This window comes from Limanda limanda, chromosome 16, assembly GCF_963576545.1.
Source record: "Limanda limanda chromosome 16, fLimLim1.1, whole genome shotgun sequence".
In the NCBI taxonomy this organism is placed as follows: Eukaryota; Metazoa; Chordata; class Actinopteri; order Pleuronectiformes; family Pleuronectidae; genus Limanda; species Limanda limanda.
The window spans coordinates 6,650,660-6,678,608 of record NC_083651.1 but is presented as its reverse complement, the minus strand read 5'-3'; the positions used below and the strand labels follow the sequence as shown (position 1 = coordinate 6,678,608).

Sequence of the window (27,949 nt, the reverse complement as noted above, 5' to 3'; positions counted from 1 at the left end):
AGATTCAGTGAGTGGCCTTGACAGCTGGCTGACCAATGAAACTCATTAAGGAGTTAAGAGCGGAGAGAAACTCTAACACACACATTCACACACAGCTGACTGCTGTGACGTCACTGCTTCAACCTCTCCTCCTCCGTAATGAGGCCGAGCCATAGTGTGCTGCAGTCAGCTGATCACCACTAACACCTGTTAAAGTACGACACCAGACATTGGGCCTCAAGGTTTGATTCTTGGCCTCGGAGACAACAGCACGACACTAAGTGACTGAAGTGTGGAATTTCAGCATATCATAAAAAGGGAAAATTGTGGATCAAAAAGCTCCAAAAAACATTAAGAATATAAAATATTTTTAAATTTCCAGTGCAAACCAGGAGGCCAGGATTCAGTACACATCTTCACCGGAGCGAATCTGAAGAAGCAATTTTCGAAACAACAAGTTGTTCGCTGCTTTTGTTGTTTTCTAAAATGTTTATTGAATCAATAGTTTCAAGGCTATTATCCTGGTTTGCAAGGGTCCCATCTCGGAACAGGGGAGGACCGAGGGGCAGATGCCACACAAGGAAAGTTGTAAAGACATCCAGTGCCCCTATGCTCTGCAGCAGACAAAGATAAATCCCCAAAAAGGTCCAGACTAAATGTAAGAAGTTATTGGCTCTGAAAAGTAAAAGACAGGGGGCAGAATCATGAAACTAGAAAGAAGGGAATTCTTGTTTTTCATGGAAAAAGCATTCATGTTCATCAAACTACAGTAGCTATAGCAAACTTAAAAGTCTGTGCAAAGTGATTTTGAGATGTGTTGGAAAAAATGAAGAAGTAAAAACTATAAACAGTGTGTCATTTGTAGAAGAACCAGACAATCAGCCCACGATGTGTCTTTGTTTCACATTCCACAGTTTCAGCCACGATAAGGAGAAGGAATGAAGAGTGCCAGGAAGGAAGAGATGAACTAACGTGACAAAACCTCACACATCCCTCTGATTGGACATCTTGAGTTGTTGCAGAAACCACAGCTCATCTCTCTGTCTACTATGAAGTCTAACAGTTTATGTTGGTGTTGGCCTGATATCGTATAGTTTAAAGCCCCTTTTCAACATCTGGCTTTCGTCTGCTGTGGGAAAGAATACAATCTGCATTCACTGCCGGGTCGAAATGACTATCGGTTCATCGGCAGTGACGGAAACCTTGCACTCACGTGGTCGTGCCTATTTTCTTCTTCTATGTTTTTGCAGTCTAGACACTGACACTCCACCTTTTCCACCGCAAAGTAATGACAACCATCACACTTTTGGGGCATTAGCATGCTAATTTTGGTGTAAATGGAAGTAAAAGGTGTTTTGTAGCGACTCCAACACAACCACGTTTTGATGCGACAGTTATTCTGACAGTGTTGTTACACTCAACTTTTAAAACTGTCCCTTAGTTCACGAGGCCGGACAGAAAATGTGATAAGCTCTGACAACAATCATCAGTCGTCATTAAGTGACCTAATTGATTGGTGTGACTTAATATAAATGATATTTCCATGTAAACAGTAACAGTTTTGGAGGGAATACTGCAGTGTTAGTGCTCTAACAGTGAATTGTGTGTGTGCAACAGCAGACTGCAGTGTCACAGTGATGGCAAAAGTCAGGTGAGACCAAACAAGGAAGCTCTTGTTCTGCAGCCAGTGGTAATAACAGACAGTCTACTGTTAAAATCCACATCACTCACTATCTTTAATCACACACACACACACACACACACACACACACACAAACACACATATACGCACACAGATCTGATGTCCAGTGTGTAGATACTAAACCAGCAGTCTGAAATGTGACAGGGTTTTTGCTCTTTCTCTTTCTAACTCTATCACTCGCAGAGTTTCATTCTCTCATTCTGCAATTTCACTAGAGACACACACACACGCATCCACTCGCAACATCTCTGCTCTTTAAATATTTGACATGTTTTGTCTTGTGACCATTTGAAACTATGAAGTCACTCAGTAGACCTCAGTTCCATATACTCAAGTTTCCCAAATGTGTCTGATTTTATCATCAAGATCCATTAATTATTCTGAGAAACTAGTAAAAATGTCAACATAATGTTATGTTATAATAACATTATAAAAAAAACGTTTCCCCAAAATAAAAACAAAACAAAAATATTGTTTTCAAGACAATGAAAGAAGTAATGTCATATTTGTACAAGTATTGTTCACTGTAGCTGTCTATAAACCACCTTCTCTCCTCCCATCTTGCTTTTTTGTCAATGACAGGAAGAGACAGTAATCTGGGAAGATGACATTCCTCTCATACCTCTCTCTCTCTCTCACCCTCCCTCTCTCCTGTGCCGTACATATCTTACAACACGCTCAACTACACAAACCTAACGACTTATAATTATCACTTTGTTACTATGTGTTACTAATCTAACGATAAGATGGTGCAGTTTTATCCAGTAAGAAACACTAGATATAACATAACTGTTTTGAAAGCATATTTATTTATTTCAATTCAAAATAAAAAGTAATGTTTCTTCTTTCGTCTTTGTCTTTTCTTCTTAATTTTACAATCTTGTCATAATAACGATTTATTGTTAAGGACTCTGTGATACAGGTTAAGGATTAAGGGACATTAAAATGTCAAATGGAGAAATGTTGCCGTATGTGCGCACACATCTGATTATATCCCTTTGTTCCAGGTCAAAGGAAGTTACAGATTCACTTAAGACTTTACAATAATACAAGCAGGTTACATAAGAGCCTGTGTATCCTATGAATTACATAACAACACAATCAATAGAAGTAGAATAATTAGTTATACTAGTGGAGGTCCAACCTGTCTTAAAGGGCTCAGTGTGAAATAAAAACAACATGCTTGCTGACGAACTAAGGATCTTTGTCCCAATATAACTTAAGGCTACATCAGTGGCTTTTAGCTTAAGTGTTTAGTAGGAGGCAACATTTTGTTTTCACAGCTGAAAGTCTGAACTTAACTTCATGTCTTTGTTCCGTTTGATCTGCTTAGTTTTGATTTGCACCATGTTCACCAATTTCCCAGGAAATAATTCAAAGATCTTTATGAAATCAAATCTTACATTTTTAGAAACTGAAAAGTTGTGTCACTCTGCTGCTGCTGAAACCCCCTCGTCACTGTGACCTCACGTCCCTGATAAACGGAAACTTGTAAAGAACTGGACCTAATTTAAAACAGGGCTGCAGATGAGATGAGACTGAATGAACTGAATCACAGCTGATGAAGCAATGTAGAGGGAAGACTAAGCTAATGCTGTTTCTGTCCATTATCTCAGCTGGCAGCCAGTGTGTGTGTGTGTGTGTGTGTGTTTGCCTCATGGTCAGGGTAGTTTCCTGCCCATCTTCAGTTTTAATGGCTGCTGGATTGGATGCAGGATCACTTCACACCCCCAACAGTCACTTACTCCATCAGTGTGAGTGGGGAAGTGCCTCTGTGTATAAATGTGATTGTTTGTGCCTGAAAAACATGCAATATCAAATACAACAACAACAAATGGCTGACCCTTTCTTAATATCAAAGAGAATTGATGCAGGACTTTATGCAAACTGTACAACCTATGTTTTACACCAGGACTAAACGAGGATGCCCGCTGTAAGAGACACATCACAGGAACCAGTCTAACCAGCCGAGCTCCGTTGCTAAACAATGATGTCACGATTATAAAATGTGATTTACATACTTTTAAAATAGGATGGGCCATTGAGGGAATGCTTTGTTATTTTGGGAAATACAGAAGTGGAATAAGGGATGTCTTCCACTGAAGTTCAGGGAGAATATGCCTTATGCAGCTTCACAGGATACAAAACACCAGCACTGCAGATGCAGTTAAATGACTTATGAAAGTGACCTCATCTCAGTGTGACCTATGGGTGTGCTCTCATAGGTTTAGAGCCGCCTAGTTAGATACTTTTTTGTCACAGGTTCAAACGTCAATTGAAACCAGTGAAAACTGTGCAGCGAAACCAGAGTAACCAGTTCAGCTATGTATATGCCAGTCTGTGCTAAGTTCAGAGACTCAGAGGCCAAAGTCCAGCGTCTGTCCACACACAGAGCTGAGTTAACGTTTAGCTCATGAAAGCTTGATGCTAACCTGAATTAAAACCCGATGCATGTGCTCCTAAAGCTTCAGTTCATGGAGAAACGCAGAGTTGTATTCACCTCAACTTAAATATCAGGGCTCTTTGCATTGTGTCAACTTTTGCTCTAGAGTCAATCAAACCCTTTCAAATGGTCAGGTTAGAACTACGCACAGTCGATGATGCGGCCTGAACTGAGTGAGCAGTAATGTGAGCTCTCCTCACTGAATAAAACCACGTACGTGAGACTCTTCAAAAACCTCATGACTTCAGATCTGCTTAAAAACTCATCACAACTTTTTGGCCATTTCCCCCCAAATATCCAGACAAAAAGCAATAAACAGAGCTGTCAGGTCAACTTATAGGAAGTGATCCTCGTGAAAGCACAAAATATGCATTGTAAGTCTGGACTCTTCTCCAGACACAAAAAACCACATTATTGGGGTTGTCTGGGGGAGGTGGGGCATCAAAATCCAATGCACATCTGGAAAACCTTATAGATTACCTAACTAACCATTCCCCCTGTTCTTCGATGATGGAGACATATGTATCTAGCTGATGGAGATAAATAGAAATATATCACGTACAAGATGCATTTTAGATGTTCCTTTCTTTTATTTTCTCCATTTAAACAGAAAGACTACTACCTGCCAAATGAACAACATCCTGATATCACACAAACGCCTGTCTACAAACAGATCAATGTCAAGACTCAATTGATGATGACAGGACATACGTATGTTGTACACAATTCTTTAGAATGCTCAGCTAAATTAAAATGTGAAACCAAAACTAAGCAGATCAAAGGAAACAGCTTCACTGTTGCTTTTGTTGTGAGGAGCCAACAATGTATTTCTTCTGTGGCTTCTTCAGACGATGCTTGCTCTAAATCAAAGTCACAGTGAAGTAATTTTACTGTGCGGAGGCTAATTCTGATGTCCAATTGTATGAATGAATGTTTTTTGATCGAGTCAAGAGTCTTTGATGACAACAAAGCTTTGTTGTCTTTCTGGGGAGGAAAATCATCGACCATAGCGGGAAGTCAAACAACCAAAGCTGTGATTTTCTGGGAAGAACAGTCTCCCTGGATATAACTTCTTTTCCTTAAACTGCTATGGAATCTAATTCAAAAAAACACACCCTACAACTGCACACAAAGGAATCCTACAGCGGAGTCTGAATATGTTCAATAAGGTTTTGTGCATCCCCAAATTTGAATCCTAAAAATATAAAAAAATAAATCAGAAGTTATCTGAATGCATTTATTTCTCCTTACAACATTGACAGCTATCTGTCTGATTCACTACACAGTTCCACTGCACCTGAACTGCGACCAGAACTCAACAGAAAGTCTGGACCAGGTTTGACTCTTCTGTTTGACTGACAAAATGACATGATCCAGCTGATACTTATTAGGACTTTTTATTTCAAAATGAATTTGAACGTTAGGGGAAAACCTCATAGCTCATCAGACATTTGTGATCCAGGAGAGGGCGAACACCGTCAGCTTGGCCTAAAGCATGCCCTCTTAACCTTTCTTCGAAGTAAGCCAGTAATACATAGTTTTTCTATGAAAGTGGAAGACGCTGGAAAGCAGCAATCATAACACTAGAGCATCTGAGAATCTCGTCTTTGTACCATTGAACTGCCATCTGCAGGTTCCCATATAAGCTTTCCACACAAGTGTGGCAGTGGAGGAGGTAGTCTTCAACCTCGCCTGACTGCATGCACGGGTACAACCACATTCAAAGAATCGCTGTGTCATGTCAAATTTCGTTAGAACTTGATTTAGTAAAAAAAGCAACAGCACTTCTTTGAATGAAACACCCTGAAAACCACAGCAGATGATTGTAAGGACAGTAATCGGCTGAAAAGAAAGATTACTATAATGACTCCCGCGAAGTCCAGACAAATACTTGGTAAAAGGCTCTGTAATAACCTGCTCCAGTACACACACACACACACACACACACACGCACACACACACACACACACACACACACACATCTAGAAGTATACACTTTCCCTTTGCAGTGGCAGACTGAATTGCAGGACATTGCTCAATCCAACAGAGACAAAGAAAGTGTCTCTCTCACTTGCTGTCTACTTCTCTCTCCCTCTGTCAGTCTGTTTGTGTGACATATTGTTTCCTGTTTGACGAGTCACTTTACATTTAAATCTGTTTCCACTGGCAACAACACATACCAAAATTACCAAAAGAGAAAAATTACAAGAATTTCTGTCTGGTTTGTCTACGCCTCCTTCCTTCAGGTGTACATAGAAAACACACACACACACACACACACACACACACACACACACACACACACACACACACACACACACACACACACACACACACACACACACACACACACACACACACACACACACACACACACACACACACACACACACACACACACACACACACACACACCTTATGCCTTAACCCTGAGCCTCACTCACACACATTCTGTCCATGTGTCTACATCTCGCCCCACCTGTACCATTGTAGCAGCAGCAGCAGCAGCGAGAGAGGATCCATTCACAGCAACGGCAGGCTCGCTTCATCCTCGATCACACACACATCCTACACTCATACACTCAAAGCTTCAAGTCCACACTGCTGAGAATCACCAGAGTGAGAGAGAGAGAGAGACAGAGAGAGAGAGAGAGAGAGAGAGAGAGAGAGAGAGAGAGGTAGGAGGAGTCTGCACACACTCACACATCTTTCTCAGACATTGGGTTTTCCTCCTTCACATACGTATACACCTCACTTCTCTAGAACAGAGGTTAGTTTATTGTGGAGGTCTAGAGAGTAGGGACTCAGGTTGTGTGTGTACGTGTCTTTGCAACACTGCAGACTTCATGTATCTTTTGAAGTAAAAGCTTTCTGACATTCAAACACTGGTCCCTGTTACATAAATGTTCTGCACTGTGTATTCAAATATGGCAGGGCCATATCTGATAAAGCTCCACAACATTTGGCGCCGCAAGCAATGACACTGCTGGTGAACTGTGGCAGGTTGGACCATAATATTACATGAAGGACTTCTGGACTTATTTGACCCACAACGCAACTGTTTTCAGCTCTGAACAGCAGGAAGTTCGAGAGTAAATTAATAGATAATCTATCCACTGAAGAGCCAGACTTTTCCCGCAGCAGTTGATTAAAGAGAATTAAACTGTGGACAGAAGCACGACTCCAAATGAATGATAATGTTGCTCTACGTCTCCTGGATGTATGAACTGGCAGCTGTTTGCTGACAAGATCACCTTATCAACTGAGAAGATGAGAGTGTCAGCGTTGTGTTCACAGCTTGTTTCCACTGCCCCCAAGTGTGATTTCTCAGGAATGATGAATGAGCGGGATGATGAGCTACACTCAGCGTCTTTTCAGGTCTTAATGTTAGAGAAGAGGCTCAGGTCCTTATCTCATGACGGCTCTTTCTCCATCCTCTTCTAAGTTTCATACATTTTATAATTTTTTTCCATATTGAATACAAACAGTAAATATGCTTTGTGTTCCCTTCTGTACATCAGCAACAACATTTATTGCATGTCTGTTCGTTAAAGGAATCCCTCCTCCTCATTCTTTCCTTTCCTCATTAAGTTTATCTTCCAGTGTCTTGCACAAAAACAATTCAGTACAAGGGCCGGAAGAACAAAGATCGCGGCATCAACTGTGCTGTCAATGGAGGACCACATGCAACCATGCACTCACACAGTCAGTTATACATATTTACCCCTAGAATCTAACTAGGACAGCCACAGTCTGATCTGCTGCCTAATTAGAGGCAAGTGCAAATGTTGCTATCATCAGACTAAAAAGCCTATTATTATGGAGAATCCTGCATCCTATTCTGACTGCAACAGTCCCTCAGCAGCCTATGTTTGTTGGTTAGTTGGTTTTTAAGTAAAACTGTGAAAAAACTACTGAAAGTTAACCATAAAACTTAAGGAAAGGTATGTGTCAGGGAAGAGCATATTAAACTGGTTCAGATTTGGATCAGATTAAAATGACAAGACCCTTAATAAGCATCTAATATTACAGAATTCTGAGCACTTCCTGAAAACTAATAAGAAACAAAGCGCAATTCAGTTTTAAAAATGCCATCAAATGGACATGCTACAAGATGCCACTCCTTTTCAAGCACAATAATATTTAATAATCTGATGTTTATGTTAGGGTTGGACCAGAGTGGTTTACCTACACTAAAATAAAGGACATTATTCAATCCAGGCCACGATGGAGTGAAAATGTTGCCCCCGTTGTATGTGTGTGCACCTTGATGAGCACTGCAGCAGCAGGTAAGACAACACACATGCACGTAGCCCAGATACAGTTTGCCCAGCAGCTCTGTTCCCCTGCAGTGTCCCATTTTACACACAGAGCACCTCTACTGACGTTCTACAGCTAAAATAATACTCAACTTCTGCAGCTATGTCTTCTCACAAACCAGAGCAGCTAAAGTCATGACTTTCTGGACACTATTATGTGGACTCACTTGATGTGTCAATCTATGGCACAAAATCATCGAGGAGCAAAGCAACAGTGAATTCAGAGCTCTGCGCAACAAACTCCTTCTGCTCAACTTCTATAAACTGAACATCTATTCCTTTCTAAGGATTCATGCATTTAAGTGGAAGGGGATTTCGATTTTGAGGGGAAAAAAAGTGCAATTTAACTTGGTTAAAAGGAATATGCTTTAAAAGACGTGGTATTGCATTGGTTCACATAGATTTGCGTACTAGCCAGTGACAGACGTGTCATTTTCTGCAGTGTCTGAGGCATTTCTGATGCTATCAGAAGATCTCAGTCACTCAAGAATAAAAGACTCAAACTTGTAATATCAAATTATAGTAGCATCATCATCATTACTATCATCTGACATCTGATGCCTGGTCAGAGACAAGAACTACCAGCCAGCAGATATGTTCATGTGATACAAGTTCAATAATTTAGTATGACCCTGGTAGGATGTTATAAAAACAACGGCCCCTGACAGGAAAAGTTTCCCTCTGTGTCTTCACAGTCAGTGAAGTGAGGACAAGGAGACCTACTTTACAGAGCAGTCACAAGACTCCAGCCACACACGCAGAGGGAGGGAGGGAGGGAGGGAGGGAGGGAGGGGGGAGGGAGGGAGGGAGGGAGGGAGGGAGGGAGGGAGGAGGCTGAAGCTGAATGAGGCAGAGGTTTATTATTCACATTACTTAATTAGCAGTGACTCTCGTGGATTAATTAACAGTTTGACTGATTCATTAACAAATGGAGAACAGTGCATTAAGTCCCCAGCAGCCTCCAGTCATTTCACTGTTGATGAAACAGAGGCTGTTTCTTCCCATTTCTGTATTTTTGCCATCAAAAATCATGGTTTCAAGATGAAAACTAACATAAAGCACTCATGTTGTAGAAACCGATCCTGGATGTGAAAGTACAGATGTTTCATGTGACAAGTTTGCTCAGTGTGTGCGCACGTCTTGCTACAGCAGAAAATGTATGGTGCACAATAAAATACAAAATTGATGAAATAATCTAGTGATGCAATAATGACAAATATTGAAGGCAGCTGTGGGCCATTGAAAGGCATCTGTGTAAAACTACTGCAAGTTATGCCGGAATAGTTTGTCTGACCAAAAGCTTGTCAGGTAAAAAGTATTTTATTCATTTTTTATTATAAATGAAGTTAACATAATATATATATATATATATATAGTATTATTTATGTATTGTCTTTATGGTATTCTTACTGCAGTGATTGTTGTTGGATGGAGGCATTATAGTGGACAATTAGTTCTAACATTGTTTTTCAATATATCCCAGTATGCCAGTGGCACAACATTAACACTGAGGGCAGTGTTCTCTTTTCGAGGCTGGTTTATATTTCAATGAACAAGTGATTTCATACTTTTAAACAAAAATAAGTATTTGATGATGTATTTATAGTTAAGCAACATGCGTTGTTGCTGCAGCAAAAAGAGCCTGAGGGCCACTAACCCAATTTTAAGTGTAACCCATTTTCATGTTGGACAGGGCTGCTACTTCAACCTTTACTGCAACACAACACGATGCAGCCCTCAGTATTCCCTAAATATCTCAGACATGTGTGTTTAGGTGTTTATTTCCATGTGTAGCGGTCACAGAGGTTTGATTTGCATGTCTCAACAGCAACACAAAACATTCCTCTCATCAGCAGGAGCAGGAAACACACCATGACTGTGTCAGGCAAATCAGGTGATCTCACGCTGAGTGAGTCTGAGAGAAACTACAGTGAAAGAAATATACTGTGTATGTATGTCTGTGCTTAATGTTATGTGTTTGCAGTGGCTACTGTATATTCAGTCTAGAACCCCTGTAGAGAGATGAACAACACCTCTCACAACATCCTCCCGTTTTACAAGAACTGTGAGAGATGCTTTGTAAAATGTGAATGAAAGCATGAAGTCTCAGTTCAAGATGAAATTGATTCTTGACTATGTGAATCTGGTCTAATTTTGAGCTCAGTGCTGAAATCCAGCCTCAGTGAGTCTCCATAATTGTGGATTCTATCTGTAACATAAAAACATCACTCTGAATGTTAACTAAATGACTAATAATAATTCTCAGCATCCACTTCCTTGTCACTGCAAAATGACTCCAGTGCGATGAGATGACATCAGCTCATCCTTATGCAACCTCATAATGAGAAGCTCCCGGGGAGCGTTTCCTGTTTCAATCTAAGCGTGTGGGTTTTTGATCCAAACACCATCAGCACAATCTGCTGCGTGTCAAGACTTTGAGGACAGCTAGAGGTCAAAGGTTACATGGAACAAGGGCAGTGCAGCGCTGCACAGCGCCCTCTATAGGACCAAAGAGGAACACTTCATTCTGATAGAAACTCATACTTTTGTGCGAGTGTGCACGTGCTCAGAAATTGTGAGGCAGTAACCACAGCAACTGTGCATGCCATTCAATTTCTTTTCCGTCTCTCATACTTCTGTGTACAGCGGTAACCAGGGTAACCATCGAGAATTCTGTGTTGGCAAAGACCCCTTTGTTCACACTCAAAAGTTTAATCAATAAGAAGCAATAAATTCTCACAGCAAATTTCCCTAATGTAGGACTAAAAAAGGATTAGCTCATCTTATCTGTATTGCATTGTGGGATTGTCAGAAGAAAGCAGTGCAGACGTCAAGGGCACTAATTCAGTATAAAGAGTGCTATATACTGTCTTATTGGACTGCATTGCCAGGTTCTAAATTGGTACTTTATGCCAAAATGTTCCATGATCGACTATTAAAATCAAACATATATATTCGATGTATTCAATGTACTAGCATATCATTGCAGTCCTTATAAAAGTCAGAATAAAAATAATACATTTTCTCTCATTTTTTTAACTGTAGCCAGATTTTCAGGATGACGGGGGGAAGATTTCACCTTCCATTAAATCCATCCGGTTGATGTTCTTAATAATCACTTAATGCAGGTGTACATGATGACCATTTAACATTAATTTTCAGAAGCTCTGTCTGTCTGAGGGGGACTTGATCGATAAAGCAGGGCAGGTTTCATAAATACTGTTGTGTCTAAATCTCACCAGTAGAGGTCAGTGCAGATCTGTTTCCATGAAATAACCTGCCTATTGAAAAAGAAACGTTCTCTGCATCTGTCTGGCTGATTACTCATGAAGGCACAAATAACATGATGAACCTGAAGGAATTACTACATTTGAGTGGGTTAATTTTAACTTTGCACATTCTCTACACTTCCCTCTTCTTCGCTCCTGAACGTCAGCATAATTCAACACAGCTGGAGGTAAGGCTTCCCTCGCTACATATATCCATCCGATCAGACCTCTTTGTAGCACTTTGAACTGGAAAGACGCCACTTTTTGAAGAGCTGTTGTGTGTGTGTGTGTATGTGTGTGTGTGTGTGTTTTCTGACTCACAATGGGACTGCAGTTCACACAAACCTGAGCTTTCAATTCATTCATAACTCTGCACTGTGTGTGAAACTATGTAGATTTGAAGTTTGTTCTCAGCATCTTCATTTATTCTGTTTGGACTGGACCTCTATGGTCACTTCACGCCATAAACCCTGAGCCAGAGTAGGAGGGCAATATGTATTATCATATTAGGGATCTAAATATAATAGAACTTTATATTTACATCTTGCCTTTCCTGCTTTAAGAGCTTTTCTTAATCATGTCAAAATCTGATTCTCAAGCAGCAGGTCAGTGTAGTAGGTTGATTTGGACATCACGTTGGTTCTTCCTACCTTTTCCCGAGTTGAAGAAACAGTCCATCTCCACACTGGAGCGCGAGTGGGACACGCAGAGCGCGGAGCTGGGAACCAGTCCCTCCTGAGGAGGGCTGCGGTCGGTGGTTCGGACCAGACACCAGCCGGGCCGCTCACTCGGCCGCTCCAACAACTCGACCGTTTGACCTGGAGAGAAGAGCAGACGGGTGTTTTACAGCGAGTTAGATTCAAAAAAGTCTCATTTGAAGCAATTTAGAATCAGCCATTGGTTTGTGAGCTAACATCGCGAGTTTAACATTGTTTTTGAAAGTAGAGGCCACCTGTGCCCATTGGACACTACTAGCTGTCAATCACACTGTATCATCGCCCCCTTTATGGTCTATTTTCTCTGAATGGGACTAAACTTAAAAAATTATCATGCTTTATTGAAGACTTGAAATTAGAGAATGATTCATAAAGTCTTTAGGGAAAAAGATGTTACTGGTGTTATCAAGTGAGAAGTAGAGTCACTTTCTTATAGACTTCAGAGTCTACCTCTGCTGGTGATTTAGAGAACACAGGTTACTGGCACTTCTGCATTGGCTTCATTTTATGGACCCAGAGTCTACGTCGATTTTTTTACTTGATTCTAGCAGGTATAACTTTAACTACAGTCTTTGGAATTATTTATCTACTGTAGAAAACAAACTGAACAAACTGAACAGAGGGATCCATCCTGAACTTTGTGAAGAGGACTGTGTAAAGTTTGTCTCACCTGTGCTGACAGACATCTCCGTGCTGCATCCTGCTGTGAAGTCATGAAGGACGACCGTCAACTCACAACCACCAGAGAGCTGCAACGAGACAGAGAGGACTTTTAAAATCTCAAAACATCAGTGCATTTTTTTTGAACAGTGCTGTCAAGCTGCAGCTTCCGTTGCAAAATATGCCAAATGAAGAACCTTGACAACATTTCAGATAGTAGTTAGTAATTTTCTTAATTTACATTTTAATTTCAAGGAATCAACAGCAAATTCACCAGATGACAAAAGGAAGAGAAACTTGATCCTGCCCTGAGTTAGGATTAACGTCTGTGTTTACACATTAAACATTGAATATGTCCAGACACTGACAAATTATAAGTGCATAAATATTCATGCATAAACCTGTTCATACGGTGCTGAACAGGTTTGTAGAGCTAAAAGTATTAGCTTAGAAAAATGTACACTTCAGATTTGATAATGATAACATCCCGGTAGCTACTGTTGAATGTTTGCAGAGTTAAATCTACTCTAGGCTGAAGGAGCAGAACGAGTAGGCAGCATGAGGGCACATATTCCTGACTCTCCTTTAATCTGTAACCAATATTAAATGTTATCTACAGAAAAAAACAGGACGTAATATGAATAAAAGCTGTGAGAGAATGAACAATTAGGACAATTAGCTGGTGTGTTTTGAAACTGTGTTTACGAACAAATATGTTTTAGTTTTTTTGAATGATCTCAGTCCACGAAAGCTTTTTTCACCTCCGTCTACACTAACACCAGAAAACGTAGATCACATGACAATTCACATACACTGGGCATGTGTGTGCGGTTGTGAACAGGAAGTGGTCTACTCTGCCTTTGGTTGCTTAGTTACAGAAAATACTAACAAACGAGGAAAGATAATGGAGAAAAGTAAGAACAGAGATTTGTTTTAGGGACCACTGCATTAGTGGAGTTATGACTGATAAGAACCAATCAGGAAGCAAATGTGAGGGACTGCGCCATTGTTTCAAAACATCTCAATTTTTGTGCTTCCAGACTTCAACACAGGCCAGGGGTTCCCAAACTGAAATGGGGCCAGCAGTGTTTACAAACCTCCTTTTTGGGTGCTTGCAAACGTTCAGCACTGACATGAATTAACTGAAGGACAGATATAAAATAGGAAGGTTTCAAACAGCTGCTTAACATCTTAAATATAAAGCATGTGAATAGTGAATGAATAAATAGCATAAAAAAAAAATAGTATGATTGGTAAAGTACTTGAGCAAAGAGCAATGGCTTGAGGATGTATACAGTATTTATGATTATATATATTTTTGCATTAGTTTCATACAAGACGTAAATGAGGATCTGAGAGAGTTAATCATTGTAAACTTGAAGCTGCAGTTGTAGTCATAAAGTACAGTTTACAGTCCATGCTGTCAGTGTAGAAAGAGCTAATAGAAATTCACAGACACTTGATAGTAACGCAACTCATTAAACTGAAACAGCTAAAGACAATGAACAAAACAAAATCAAAATCGAGAACAAAAATGGCACAAATAGAGTAGAAAATAGAAGGTAACTGAACAAATGCAGCTGAAATGTGTCTTTGGAAAAAACTAAACCATTGAAAAGACTGTGCTGTTATTGGGAGAGATGTTAATCCGTGTACTGTATAAACACAACGTCAGCTGATGGGCTTTTAATCCTTCACTGTGGTTTCTAACCAAGTACATCACTTGGATCCTGGATCTGTCTTGAGTTGTTTTTATTACTGCTGATATTAAAGAGCAGGAATTGTTTTCGTTTCTAAGTCACACCAACCATTAGCAGATGTGAATATGAATGTAGGTGTCAGAACTCAACAATATAGAAATATATATAATATAATCTGGTAGAGTGAATAGAAGCCAAGGTACAGCAGTCCTCTAATGAATCCACATTTAAATTCACTAGATCCAGATATTGAATTGGATCTGCACCAAATTGTACAAACTTAAACAAGTAACCAAACAAACCAACAAACAAACAAACGGGTAAAAACAACCTCCATAGCAGAGTTAATAATATAAAATACAAGGAGTGAGTCAATGATAAACTTCATGTCGCAATAGTGTAAAGTAATTCATGAACGTTGTGATAATTTTAAATGAGGCCATTTACTTTTACCTTAACTTCCTTATCTTTGTCTTTCTGCTTCGTCTGCTCTTTTCTCCTTGTCTTGGAAAATGTCAGCGAGTGTGTGTGTGTGTGTGTGTGTGTGTGTATGTGTGCTTCAAGCCCTCTTTTCCAGGCTAAATGTCACCTAGCAACAAGAGCCCCTGTTTCTATAAAAGGTACAGGTGATGTTACACCTGACAGATGGCCGTGCGTACACACACGCACGCGCACACACACACACATACAGAAAGTGTCAGTGCAGGTGTTTTCACTTATTCTGGCTGATTAGCCTCCTGCTCGAGTTGAAAGTGGAACTATACTGGAAATACCCTGACGTCTGCATACTAAGAAAAGCTCTATGCGCTCCATTTCTCTGTGCACGCATCCTGCTTGCTATATTGCATCACGCACAGCAAAATCTTCTTATCTGCTTATATGGAGCCATGGAAACATGACGCAGCTGAACCTGAAGTCAAAGGGCAGCAGGTAGTGAAGATGCTGTGGTAATCTTTAATCTTTCAACAGCGTTTACGAGTTGGCCTGAGAGTATCGGCCTGAGACGCCTGTGTGTGCGGAGCAGGAGCAAGGAAGCCTGATGGCACCGATACCTACAGGGTTTCTTAATTAGTAACATTTCTGTTGAGATTTAAGTCTGAATTTTACAACATGTAAATCCATTGGCAGATAATGTACAAACACACTTTCCAACCAGCACATGCTTAACGTAAAAATTAGTGGCCATTGAACCAGTCATAATTTTGGTGTAAACCTTATTTCCCTTCATCCCAGACTCTAACCTGCTGGTCTGATGAACCTGAGTTCATACATCTAAATTTTAAGTGTTTTAAAACCAGGAATCGATATACGCACTTTAAATCATGATGTTTTCTACCAGTTTTTGTATCATCAAATAACTAAAACCAAATTTATCGGAACAAAGTGTCATAAAAACTACCTGAAATGAGAGAAACCGTATCTGAGGAGAAATTATTTGACACACATTGACATGTTTAGCTTGGTCCATGTCCCATCCACTAAGATGGAGGAGGCTGGATTCATGAGCTACACTTCAGCCAACCACCAGGAGGCCATTGAGCTCTTATGTCGTCCATCTTTATGTACAGTCTCTTGTTCGGAGCCACAAACAAGCATCAACAACACCACATGACTTTCAAATTAACTGAATCAGACATACACGTTGCTAAAATTGGTGGTTTGAGGTTGAGGACATAACATCCGTAACAGTTCAACTCGAGGACAATCAGCCCATATCTACAAACACAAGAACTTTGTCCTCACATCTGATTTTTTATCTCCTCTTTCCGGTATCACTCAATAAGGAAAAATATTTATAGAGTGTTATTAACCAGTTTTTTTTAATGTTGTAAATATGTCGCCCAATACAAAATGAAAATGTTTTTGATATCCAGGTTCGGCAGATAGAAATTTACATTTGTTTGTATAACAGCGTGTTTGGAGAGCAACTATTCAGACAAAGATAAAGAAAGCAACAAAACATCAAACTGCATGTTTATCCAGATGTGCTTCAAATGATAAATGATTTCTTGCTAAGGTCATGCCCCACCCCCACTCTACATTTTAATTGGAAATTGGATGAGTAGCTTTTGAGTAATCCTGCAGTGATAAAGCATCAACTTCATCTGTTCATCTCCTTGTTCACAGGAGGAACACATTACTGTCAAGATACAAACTTTGAGTGTGACAGATTCTACCAAGTCGGCTTCCGCTCTCCTCTTTAATCTGATGGTTGTGTTTGTTTGTGTGTTGGAGGGCGTCTCCTGTGCTCTGCTGCTGGCAAATGACACATTCTTTTGTGCACCGACAACACACATCAGCTTGTGATGGTCATATGTTAAAGAAGAGAGAGACTGAGTTAAGCAGAACAAACATGCTTCACCTCCTCGAAGGCAGAACAAACAGAACCTGTTGAGTTTGGGGAAACTTGCATGTCATTCATTGGATGAGGACACTGAAGATGTTATTTTCTTAGAAATGTGGTAGATGTGCCTCAATGTTCTCGGAGCACGGCAGCCTTCATTTATCATTAGCCCAGTGTGCCTCAGTGATAAATTGAAAAATGCAGAGCTATGGTTTCCTTAAACACAAAGGCTCCATGTGAGTGTTTTACAACGCTTCTCTTTGTAACCTTAGACGAATTAGCAGGATTGAGTTTGACAATGTATGTTAAAAAAAGTCTGCATATATGCTTACTGAAGGTTAGCATGGATAAATATGATCACTGCAGAAACTAATTTGGTCTTTAAAACAACAAAAAAGAACGGGAGGAGCATATGATAGGTGGCAGATCTGTTCTCTTTAATATTGATCTGCTCCATAACGCCACAGACGTACAGCAGCCTCTGAACACGCTGCAGTCCACGTTGCATGAATTACCAGAGTTCCTACTCCCTCCATGAGCCATGAACACAGTAAAATACACTGTAGATGGTTTGAACTAATGACAAACCCACAAGTTAAAATTACTGCTGCTTATTCACTTGTATGGCTTGATGTGAGTGGTGCACATTAACAACATTTAACAGGATTTGAAAAACAGTCTTATAAGTTGCCTTGTATATTACAGCTGTAAATTAAAAGACGCCTGAAAACTCATAACAGGAAGTACATTGCTTACTCTAGAGATGGTTGCTTAAATACTAAGAATGAGGAACAGTGATGGTGAAAAGAGTAGTGATTTCTTGTATTGGACTAATAACAACGAGGAACTGTTAACAAAACAGAAACTGAGTTTTGAAACCAAAACTTATTTTAAAACTAATTTATTAGAAATAGGCGATGGAAAACACAATATCAGTGTGAACAGCAGGTGCAAACATAGCAGCTGTGATGCTTTTTTTAAATGAAAACCTAATAGTGTGGATGTGGTGTGGTTTCATTCAAAAGTATTTGAGGTCTAAAGATGTAGAATTATACAGCAATGCTTAAAGTTTAAAAAAAAAAAAGTTTATTCGTACATTACCTTCTTTACACGCTATGACAAGGCTTCCCTAGGTTTAACTGGCTGTATATTAATTTGAGTGCTCCTGGAGCAGCTATGACATTTTAATTCTATTTACACAATGATGCATTCATATTAAGCACTTTGTAACCTTGTTTAAAAATAGTTATTATTACAAACATCTAACATCCTGGCCTGATTATGTCATACAAACTTTTATGGCAAATGCAGACTTTAATCAGGGTTCAGTTCAATGGGATATATTAAGAAATTAAGGTCCCAAATTTTTTAACTATTACGAGTTTAGAGTGGTGTTTTTTATTTATTATATAAAACAATAAACTAGAGCTTTCAATGAGATTAAATCTCAAAATCTAAACAAATGAGATCTGACAGAATAAAGGCATTACTGTTAATGTGTGGCGGCTTCAGCTTGTCATTATCACTCTTGAGTGCAGCACAGGGTAAACATTCACAAGGTATGAAAAATAAAAATATAATTGAAAATCTTTTTGGGCTCTACTTGTTAATAGGGGTTGAACACTTTACACGTAAACCGAGCAAAGTGACAGGGCTTGCTTATGTGGAGATATTCGATGGAAAAGGACCACCAACCCCGTCTCCAAGGAATCAAGCTCATATGCTACTAATTTTCAGGACTTACATCCACTGGCAGCGTTTTGTTCCAGTGGATGAAGTGCGTGCCACATTCTCATACCGCAGCGCCTGACTGCAACACTGAAGAGTCGAGCTTCATGTTCTGTCTCGTGCTTCTCGTCAGATTTGATTTTTTCAATATTCAACAAAGAACAACAATCTGCCCTGAATGTAACCAGGCGCTTCTGAGCTGATCAAATTCACAGAGAACCATTTATCTTTCTTTTTTTTTCCAGGAGCAAAAGCAGTAGGAAAAACCACTGAGAAAGATGTGATGGTTTATCTTGGGCAGGTTTGAAAAGCTGCTGCATCACATTTTTTTTACCAAGCAAAAAAGTGTTTTACATAGGTATATAAATATTTATTTACCACTTTTCTGGTACTACAGCATTTCTGCTGTTTAAGATAATTTTCTAGTACAGCTGCAGATATACCTGAGCCCTTGGTCAGTGCCTGACTTTATTTTTGTTAAATGTCTGAACTTGTGATGGGACGATCAGACGATCAGGCAGACGGGCGGCTGGACAACCCAAAGACATAATAGTTCTGTCGCCAGCATAAAAAGTAATTTAATCACAACAACAGACACACATTGGATGCTGCATCTTTCTTGAGTGGAAAACTCCCTCATGTCCCAAGATTAAATTGTGGTGAACTGCAAATATACCTCTATTTTGGAAACTCCTCCTTGTGTCAACAGAGTGAAGTTAGAAAAACAACGTGGATAATTTCCAGTATTTAGGAAAAGGAGCTTCTGCTCAATGTCTACACCATAAACAAACCAGCAGAGTAGTTCAGTTAGAGTGTTATATTACAACATATGGAACCAACGTACATCTACGGTGCATGTGGTGTGTTGTAACACTAGGATGCACAAACACAACAGTTTTATATTCAGATCATATGTTGTGTGTTAAAATTAATTTTATAATAGAAGTATGATCCAACATCACAGTATCTGAAAATACAGCAGCAAGAGTAGAAAATGAAATATGTGTTAGCTGCTACATCTCAGCCAGTCAAACTGCGCAGTGTGACCAATTACAATGTTTTCCCTGCTCCACAGAGAAAAATAAATCCGCCTGAAAAAGCAAATAAACTGCAGACACAGTTTAAAAACCACTCAGACCAACATTTAATTCAAGAGCAGCAGTACAGACGCCTGTAAAGAGCTAACGACTCCATCCCAGACACGCTGTGTAGAGGTTAAAACATGGAGTGCACTGCTCTGCTCGCACAGTGAACTCCATCAGTAACCATGAGGCAGGGAAACACAAACACTTAACACAACTCCTGCAGCAAATACGACTTTATTCCCATCCAGTGGCTGCTAGAAGTGGACAGTGGATGAGTTAGGGTTATTACTTTGAAGGTTTACTGTCTGAAACACTTGGGTTTTAGCTGACCCCGCCCCTGATAAAACCCAGGCTGCTCTGATTGGTCACCTGCACCTGGCTCATGTTGGAAATGTTGGTCTCAGTAACAATCGATCAATGTTTTTTTTCAGTTTTGCAATGGATAAAAGGATGAAAGGCATGTTTACTTGAAACTGTGTGCAGTGGGCCTCAAGGAACGTTTATTTAAAGGTAGTACGGAATCTAAAGTTTTCTACAAATGTTGACTCTGCTGCTCGGTGATTCAACAGTTGAAGAAGTCAGAAGCAGCTAATCTAGACGGCAGTCAGAGAAACCTGTATTACGGAAAGGGCTTTTCAGCTGCCGTAGTTTAAATTAATGTTTTGCTATTTTTTGTCCCGACTGAACAAAGTCCTGGATTTGTTAGGAGGTGGGTCACACTGCTTCTAGGCGTTGATTTATGTGGGCAGTGGGCCGTGTTGATATCATGTGATCATGATACCCCGGAAGTACGGATGAGATGTTTAATTTAAAAAAAACTGATGTTATGGGCAAGAACAAAGACAAAAACACAGCTTTTCTCAGAAATGTTCAATCAACCTCTCTTTTGTTGCAAGGACTCCACTGAGATTCATGCACTTTAGCAGGAGAACCACAGCCAGCACACGTAACACCAATTCTATTGTGCAATTGACAGTTAACACACATATGATGAATTCCCAAAAACAAAACTAGCAAGTAAACAACTGGAATTCCCCCCTCATAGTTGTATGCCTTTACTGGCCAATCAAAATGCATAAAATATGGTCACAGTCACCACTTCTGTCCCTCAGTTATGGTGTCAAATCCTGACCTGAAATGTGGTTTCACAGAACATAGGAGATGTCACCGCTTCCACATTTCATCCTTTGACACATTTGTGTTGAAAGCCTTTGTCATAATTAGCGTATGAATTCTTGTTTAAACATGTTTAGTGCACTCCCGGTGAGCTTGACCTTTGATCTGTAACTAACAAAGTCTAATCAGGTTAAGCCAAGTGAAGGGAAGTCAAGAGAAGTTCCCTCAGAGCGATCCTGAGACATCACGTTCACATGAGACAGGGATTTAAAAAACACATTGTATCCTTAGCTCCATAACAGATTTCCACATTCTACATCAAAGATTCAATTTGACTTTTAGTCGGAGAGAAGACTTTAAATTATAAATATTTCTCAGAGGAGTTTCATGCAGTCAAAACTTTAAATAGCACAGGGAGTCCATGAGCGTGTTTATGTAATGTTTCCAGTGCATCTGAGTTATAATCAGAATCAAACTGACTTCAATTCAGTCTTCTGGACGCTAGCATTTCATTTATCCAGTCTCTGTGGCAACTAATGACCAGTTTCCTGTCATCTCGGTCTGTCTGTCCCTCTCACAAACATACACACACCCAGTTTAACCATTAATCTCCCCTATTACACACACAGACACTTCAGTCCAGCTTCACAACATGCTAAGTGAAACTCAACAGCACGTATGATCTGGATTAGAACCAGTGACTGAACCTCAAAACAGATATATCAGACGTCACAGTTGAATGGAAAAGTAAACACTTACTTTGTTAATAATGAAATCTTCAGAAAGAAATGTTTGGTTTCTCTCCCCGGTAACTTTCAGGTTAAAGGACATATTCTGGGTCATTACCCTTCACTGACTTCACTGCTTTTTTACTGCAGTAATTTGAATTCTACAAAGTAAAATTCACCAGTGTCTGCACTTAGAGTTGAACACAACAGAGCTACTTTCACACACACAGTCTCATAGCAGAGCAGCTGATCTGTGATCACAGTTAATGCTGAATGAAAACAGTGTTATAATAATTGTAGCTGCGAGTAGAGTGAGTGTGTGGTGAGTGTGCAGTGTGTATTCCAGCAGATCGTACTCACTCTGCTGCTCCCTTTGAACAGTTTAAAGCTCATCCACTTTGGCATGTTGACCTCTTCCTCGTCCGTCTCCCTCTCTCACTCTCCCTGTCGCTCTGTCTGTCTTTTGACAACTCCCTCGTTTGTGTCTCTCTGCCACACACACAAACACGCCCTCACACTCTCTCACCCTGTCTCTCTGTCTGTGTGTATGAGTGTGTGTTTGAGAGAGAGAGAGAACAAACAGCCATAGCTTTGTGTCAGATGGGTATGGAACTCTCCTTGGTGTGTGTATGTGTGTGCGTGTGGGTCAGTGTGTTCACATCTTACCCACTCCCCGGAAGCTGCTGGTGCTAAACCACTTTAACTGTAAGGGCTCTCTTTGTGTGTGTGTGTGTGAGACACATGAGTCATATGACCAGCAGTTGGCTACTGTACAGATTCAGTCAGAACCCGACACTGATTGCATTTGATTCATGACACACACACGTGTAAACAATGGCTAACCAGCGTTAAAGTGGCGCTCAAGAAACCAAATCAAACACATCATGTCGTACAATGAAAGAAATAATGGTTACTCATTGGAGGCCAAGTAAAATTACTTCCAAATTTTGAATTGTTAGTTTGTCTCATGACAGCAACACAAAATCAAGCTACAATGGAAGAATAAATTAACCCTGAAGAGTCCAGGGCGCATTTGAATGATTTTGCCTTTATAAAACTACATGTTTAACTGGATCAGTTTCCTCCAAGTCACCAGATACGTGTTTCCTACATTGACAAGGTTTATCTTGTCAAATAGTTTTGGTTTAATTAAAATTAAACTGCAAATAGAGATATTTTAGTTTGAAACTATAAGTTCAGGGGCATTACCAGCACAAGTAAAGCAGGCGATTGCCAGGGGTCTGCTGAGGAACAGATTACAGTCGTCCACAGCTACGACCAGTTTGAAGTTACACTTTACTACTTTACTATTTTTTTTCTACATACTGTATGCTATTGGTTTAAATATATAATATAAAAGTATAATCATTTTTTTAATTGAAACAGTTTGGTTTAGTTCTATGTCTTTGGGGGAGGGGGCAGTCAGGCCGGTCCCTTCTGCCTGGAGCCCCTGTAATCCCTTGAAACACTAATTGGTTCTTTTGAGAAACTGAATTGAAATTCTACTTATTTCCACTGAAAAATGAAATGGGTGTATGATTTCAATCATTTAGTCAACGATGGCCTTTAAACTTAAAAATAAAAGAAGCTTAACAGACTTGATCCTGCATCACAAATGTATTTTAAAGCATTTAAAGCTAAAGAATAAACATTGGTTCAGCTTCTGCTGAGCCTTGCTCCAACCAGTGATGAATATTCATCCCTGGGGGAGTGTAGAGTGAGTTTTATTAAGCCTGGCTCGCAGAGGAACAATTTTCACTCCTACTGAGGGCGGAGGCTAAAAAAGGGGTCTGCGCTCCGACCTGCAGAGCTGTGGTGGAGCCATGAGGACAGCCAAGTCGTCAACCACTGGAATGAAACTTTAAATAAAGACCACAGACTGAACCGCAGCTGACTCATTACGCCACAAAACGTCACAGGAAAAGACCTATTCCACACACCGTCACACAACTGACTGGTTCCACACAACTGACATATTTAACAAGACGTCACACAACTGTCTTTAACCCTAGAAAAATATCAGAGCTTGGGAGCAGTACATCAACAAAAAATCACAAGTCGGACAAACTCTGAATCACATCATGTACAGTTTTCAGAGCAGACCTGAAGTATTTTGGACAGTGGTTTGTCATTTTGAAATTATCCGTTTGTTTTCTGCTTTGAAACCTTTAAGGTTAAGGTGTGGTTCCGTTGCAGCAACAAAAAGGTCATGAAAAGTTTGCCTTCATGATATGAAAGAAAAAACTCACATATTTAAAAACAACTAGGGTTGACCAAAGTGTTACAAAGATGGATGACATAACAGCTCTCTAAAAGTGGAGCCAAATAATCTCAATCGCACCCTAGTGGCTGGCTGCAGGAGAGGTCATACACCCCTGGTGACTACATGTTAGCAGATGGGACACTGACCAAACAAAACTAAAATCAAAGTACATGTTAGATGAATATTTAGTTTTATTTATTTAAGAGTTTGTTCCTTTTAATTTTTGGCTTTATTTAGTCATTAATTTAAAAACAGGGAGAAACATTGTGATTGACAGCTGAGACCGACTCAAGATTTGTCCAGTGCATGTATTCTGCAGGACCCAAACTGTGGCTTTATCCCAAAATCAGTACTGCACGGAGTCCACCTCCAAATGACTTGATAAGCACGAGATGGCAGCATCCATATATGGGATATTTTTGATTCATTTTTGTACAACAGGAGGAAGTGGAGATGCGTCGTGACTGTCGTCCCTCATTTACAGACTATGATCCTGATGATCCAGGGATTAAAACAAGGCAAATTTTTTTGTTTAAGTGTTTTGAGTTTCTTTTTTTTATACCATTCCATGCTGTCATATTTATTGTGAGCAAAACTCTGTATTGCATCATATTGAAATTAAATTCAAACTAGGATGAAGAAGTTTTTACTTTCAGGTTTGAGTGTTTCCACGCTGAGGGAATTGTTTTGTAATTAAATCTATTCGGTCTCATAGAGTATCAAAAAATAAAATTATGGAAGAATGTAGGCTTTCATTATATCAATATAAGTATGAACTCATTGCAGAGCACATGCTGCCTATTAAAAATATACATATGGTATTGTCAAATATAAGTTAGACGTAATAAAATAGTGATTCCTGTGCTGTACACAGCTTGATATAGTTTTATATATCATTCAAAATTTAGGGATCATTTAAAAACTGTAAAAAATTATAGATTTATGGAATATAAATATGAAATAAAGCATGATGATTCCCACAATGAATGTGAATATTATGGATATTAACAGCCCCAATAAAGCTTAAGGTGGAGAAGTGGAGGACAGAAGTGGCAGACTGAGCCAAATTCATAAATCTGAAAAATTTACATTGTCCATATACTTCAGGGTTGATCTGCAGGTCTGCTAAACGATCGTAGTTTTTCTCACTGGAGTTTAAAGGTCTGGAAAAAATCGTCATGAAGACGTCAAATTTGCGTGAGCTGCTTCTTAATTTCAAACAGGAACACAGATGGTTTAAAGAGACATATTACACGATTGTATGTCTACACCGCTGATCATCAAAACATGCTTGTACACCGCAGTGGTATTCCATTTTAACATTATAAGAAGATGCTTTTGATGCTCCTTCTGATCTGTTGAAACTGAAACTTTTCTGAGTGTGACTGAGGGAGCGTGTTAATAAAGATAGAGGTAAAAGTGTGAAAATGGAGGGAAGGCTGAGCAACAAGAGGGCTTGTAATTGTAAGAGACAGGGAAATAAAACAGAGTAAAGTAAATATAAAAACTCTGCAGACACAAGGAGAAAAAAAAACTTCTCTAAAAACCACGAGAAACAGTAGCTTCCCATCCTGTCTACACACACAGTGGAACATCTGACTATGCCAATACTAGACTGTTATTATAGTAAACTGGAGCCAGAGTGGGGCGCGGGGGCATAAAAAAGTGGGACAGAGAGGTGTGAAAATTCATAAAGTGAAAAAGAAGGGTTGGATTGCAAACGCGTGCATGTGTGTGTTTGTGTGTCTGTGTGTGTGTGTGTATGTCGGTCTAATTCAGTGACAGACTGACGATAGTGGAACCAGAGATGGAAATAGAGCAAGAAGTTTATAAATAGGGAAAGAGAAGGGAGGATGTTTACTGAAAATAGGTGAAATGAGGAGAAAAAGGAAAACAACTAAAATAAAATATGATCAAGTATTGGTATGAATTGAGGAAGACAACTCCACCTTAATTGAAACTCACTGCTCTCATTACTGAGAAGCAAACGTACTTGTAGGCCTGATCAATCACTGCGATCAGTCGTCTACAACATTTAAAATGTGGCCTCTGATAAATGTGTTTGCTATTTTTTAAAGGTTAAATTGTAATCAAACACTTTATTGATCTGCTGCTGTTTTCTTTTTTGTTTGTCACACTTGTTTAGAATTTAGTTTCATGTTGCAGCTGAACACCCCTCACCTCCTCCTCCCCTTCTTAACATGAAAAAGAACCTGTGGTAACCTTCCGTTTTCATAAAAACTCAAGAAGGTGTTAAGTTTGTCAAGTCTGGGCTACTGTAAATAACATGGCGGCCTCCATAGAGGGGATCTGCTCACAATTTAAACATAAAGTATTTAAATATAAAAGGGCCCATTCTAGGGTAAAAAAAAAATAATTCATACAATTTAGATTAAGCACACTAGTGAAAATATCAGTAGGATTATTTTATATTCAAGTTCTGCCAAAAGATCCCTTTTATCTAAATCTTACACAATGGACCTTTAAATCCACAGTGTTTTTTTTTTCCTAAGGTCTGGCGTGAAAGCCATTAGTGTAGTGGTATTAACCACAAAGTGAGCCTTAAGAGTGGCTGCAGTGTTGAACAAACAACCGCTCAGATCACTGAATTGTCTTCGCTCCAAAATACACAAGGGATTGGCGTGCTGTGTGATAATAAATCCCCGGAGGCCCCGCAGAGCCATGGGAATGCAACAGAAGGGCGCAACATCAACCACATCACATGAGACGAACACTGCAAGTCCTCGGCTACTCTCCTGGGAAAACTTGTACATCTCAGATCCATTGCCACCACAGCCTGCCACTTCCAATTTGTACTTCAAGACAAAGAGATTCAGGCAAAGTAAATAAGCATCCTACACAAAGGGGGTTTGAAAAGGAAGATGGAGATCTATCAGCAAAGTCACATCCTGTTAAAAATTTGCTGTTTTTAAATTTAAAATGGGTAAAAGAAGGCGATTAACTCCTGACTTTCCCCCGATGAATCATGTCCGACATCACAAACGTGCTGAAAAACCAACACGTCTGAAGCCGCATGCATCTTGCACGTTTTGAAGACAAAAATTACTGTTTATCTTTGTTACCAAAATGTGAAAAACTATTAGTGCAAACATTCATGGCTAAAAATGAGGCAACGCCCAGAAGTTCAATAGACGTTATGTCAACGCCAGCGTCTTGACTGTCGAAATAAAGTAAATAAAGAAATCAGCACTTTTACCAAGGTCTTGTGTTTCAAATCGGAGCCAGAGCCGATAAAAATCTACCTCAGATACATTTGACCCTGGAGTGAATGCAGATGTATCCATTCCCATTGCAGACAGACGCCAGTTATAGGGTCTTTGTGGTTGTTTTGACCACTGGTAAGTTTTCTCTCTTGTGGTGAGTGTCAGAGGCGTTGCCCAATCAGCAGCGACGTGTATATAAAACCCGCTGTATTAAAAATGCAGTGACAGATGGAATATTAGGTTCTATACATATGTGGCAGATGCTGCTTGGTGTTCATGTTCATGTCCAGCTATTCCAGAAGGCAGAAGCTGAGACTGTAGCAGTAAGTGTATTTTGAATTGTTAACATGTATTTAATCCAATGTTATCTAGTTCAACACGTCTCTGTTTACGTCAGGGGTGGATACCAACATTATCTGGTCGGTAGATCTTGTTGAGCTGGTCATTTCAAGAGTAGCTCACAAGCCTATAAAGTGTTGGCACCCCTGGTTTACGTTAATATTAAGATTTTGCCCTGTCCATGATCGCTTTTTACAATTCACAGCACTGTCTCGATTGTTGCTAAGTCCTCATTCTGTCCCAATGAAACCCTATCCCTGTGTACTGCCTAATTAAAAAGAGATAAGTGAACGGCATAAAACTGAATCTAACAACACAAAGGAGTGCAGCTCAG

The 27,949-nt window shown here is 39.7% G+C and overlaps 1 protein-coding gene across 1 annotated transcript in view; it reads right to left on the bottom strand.

Moving 5' to 3' along the window:
- kalrna (kalirin RhoGEF kinase a) overlaps positions 1-27,949 on the bottom strand; it is a 94,649-nt gene that overhangs the window by 20,681 nt on the left and 46,019 nt on the right. Inside the window, exons 39-40 of the mRNA XM_061089070.1 lie at positions 13,099-13,177; positions 12,363-12,530 (exon numbers count right to left, since the gene is read on the bottom strand). Of these exons, the coding sequence (XP_060945053.1) occupies positions 12,363-12,530; positions 13,099-13,177 (247 nt within the window). The remainder of the gene's footprint in view (positions 1-12,362; positions 12,531-13,098; positions 13,178-27,949) is intronic.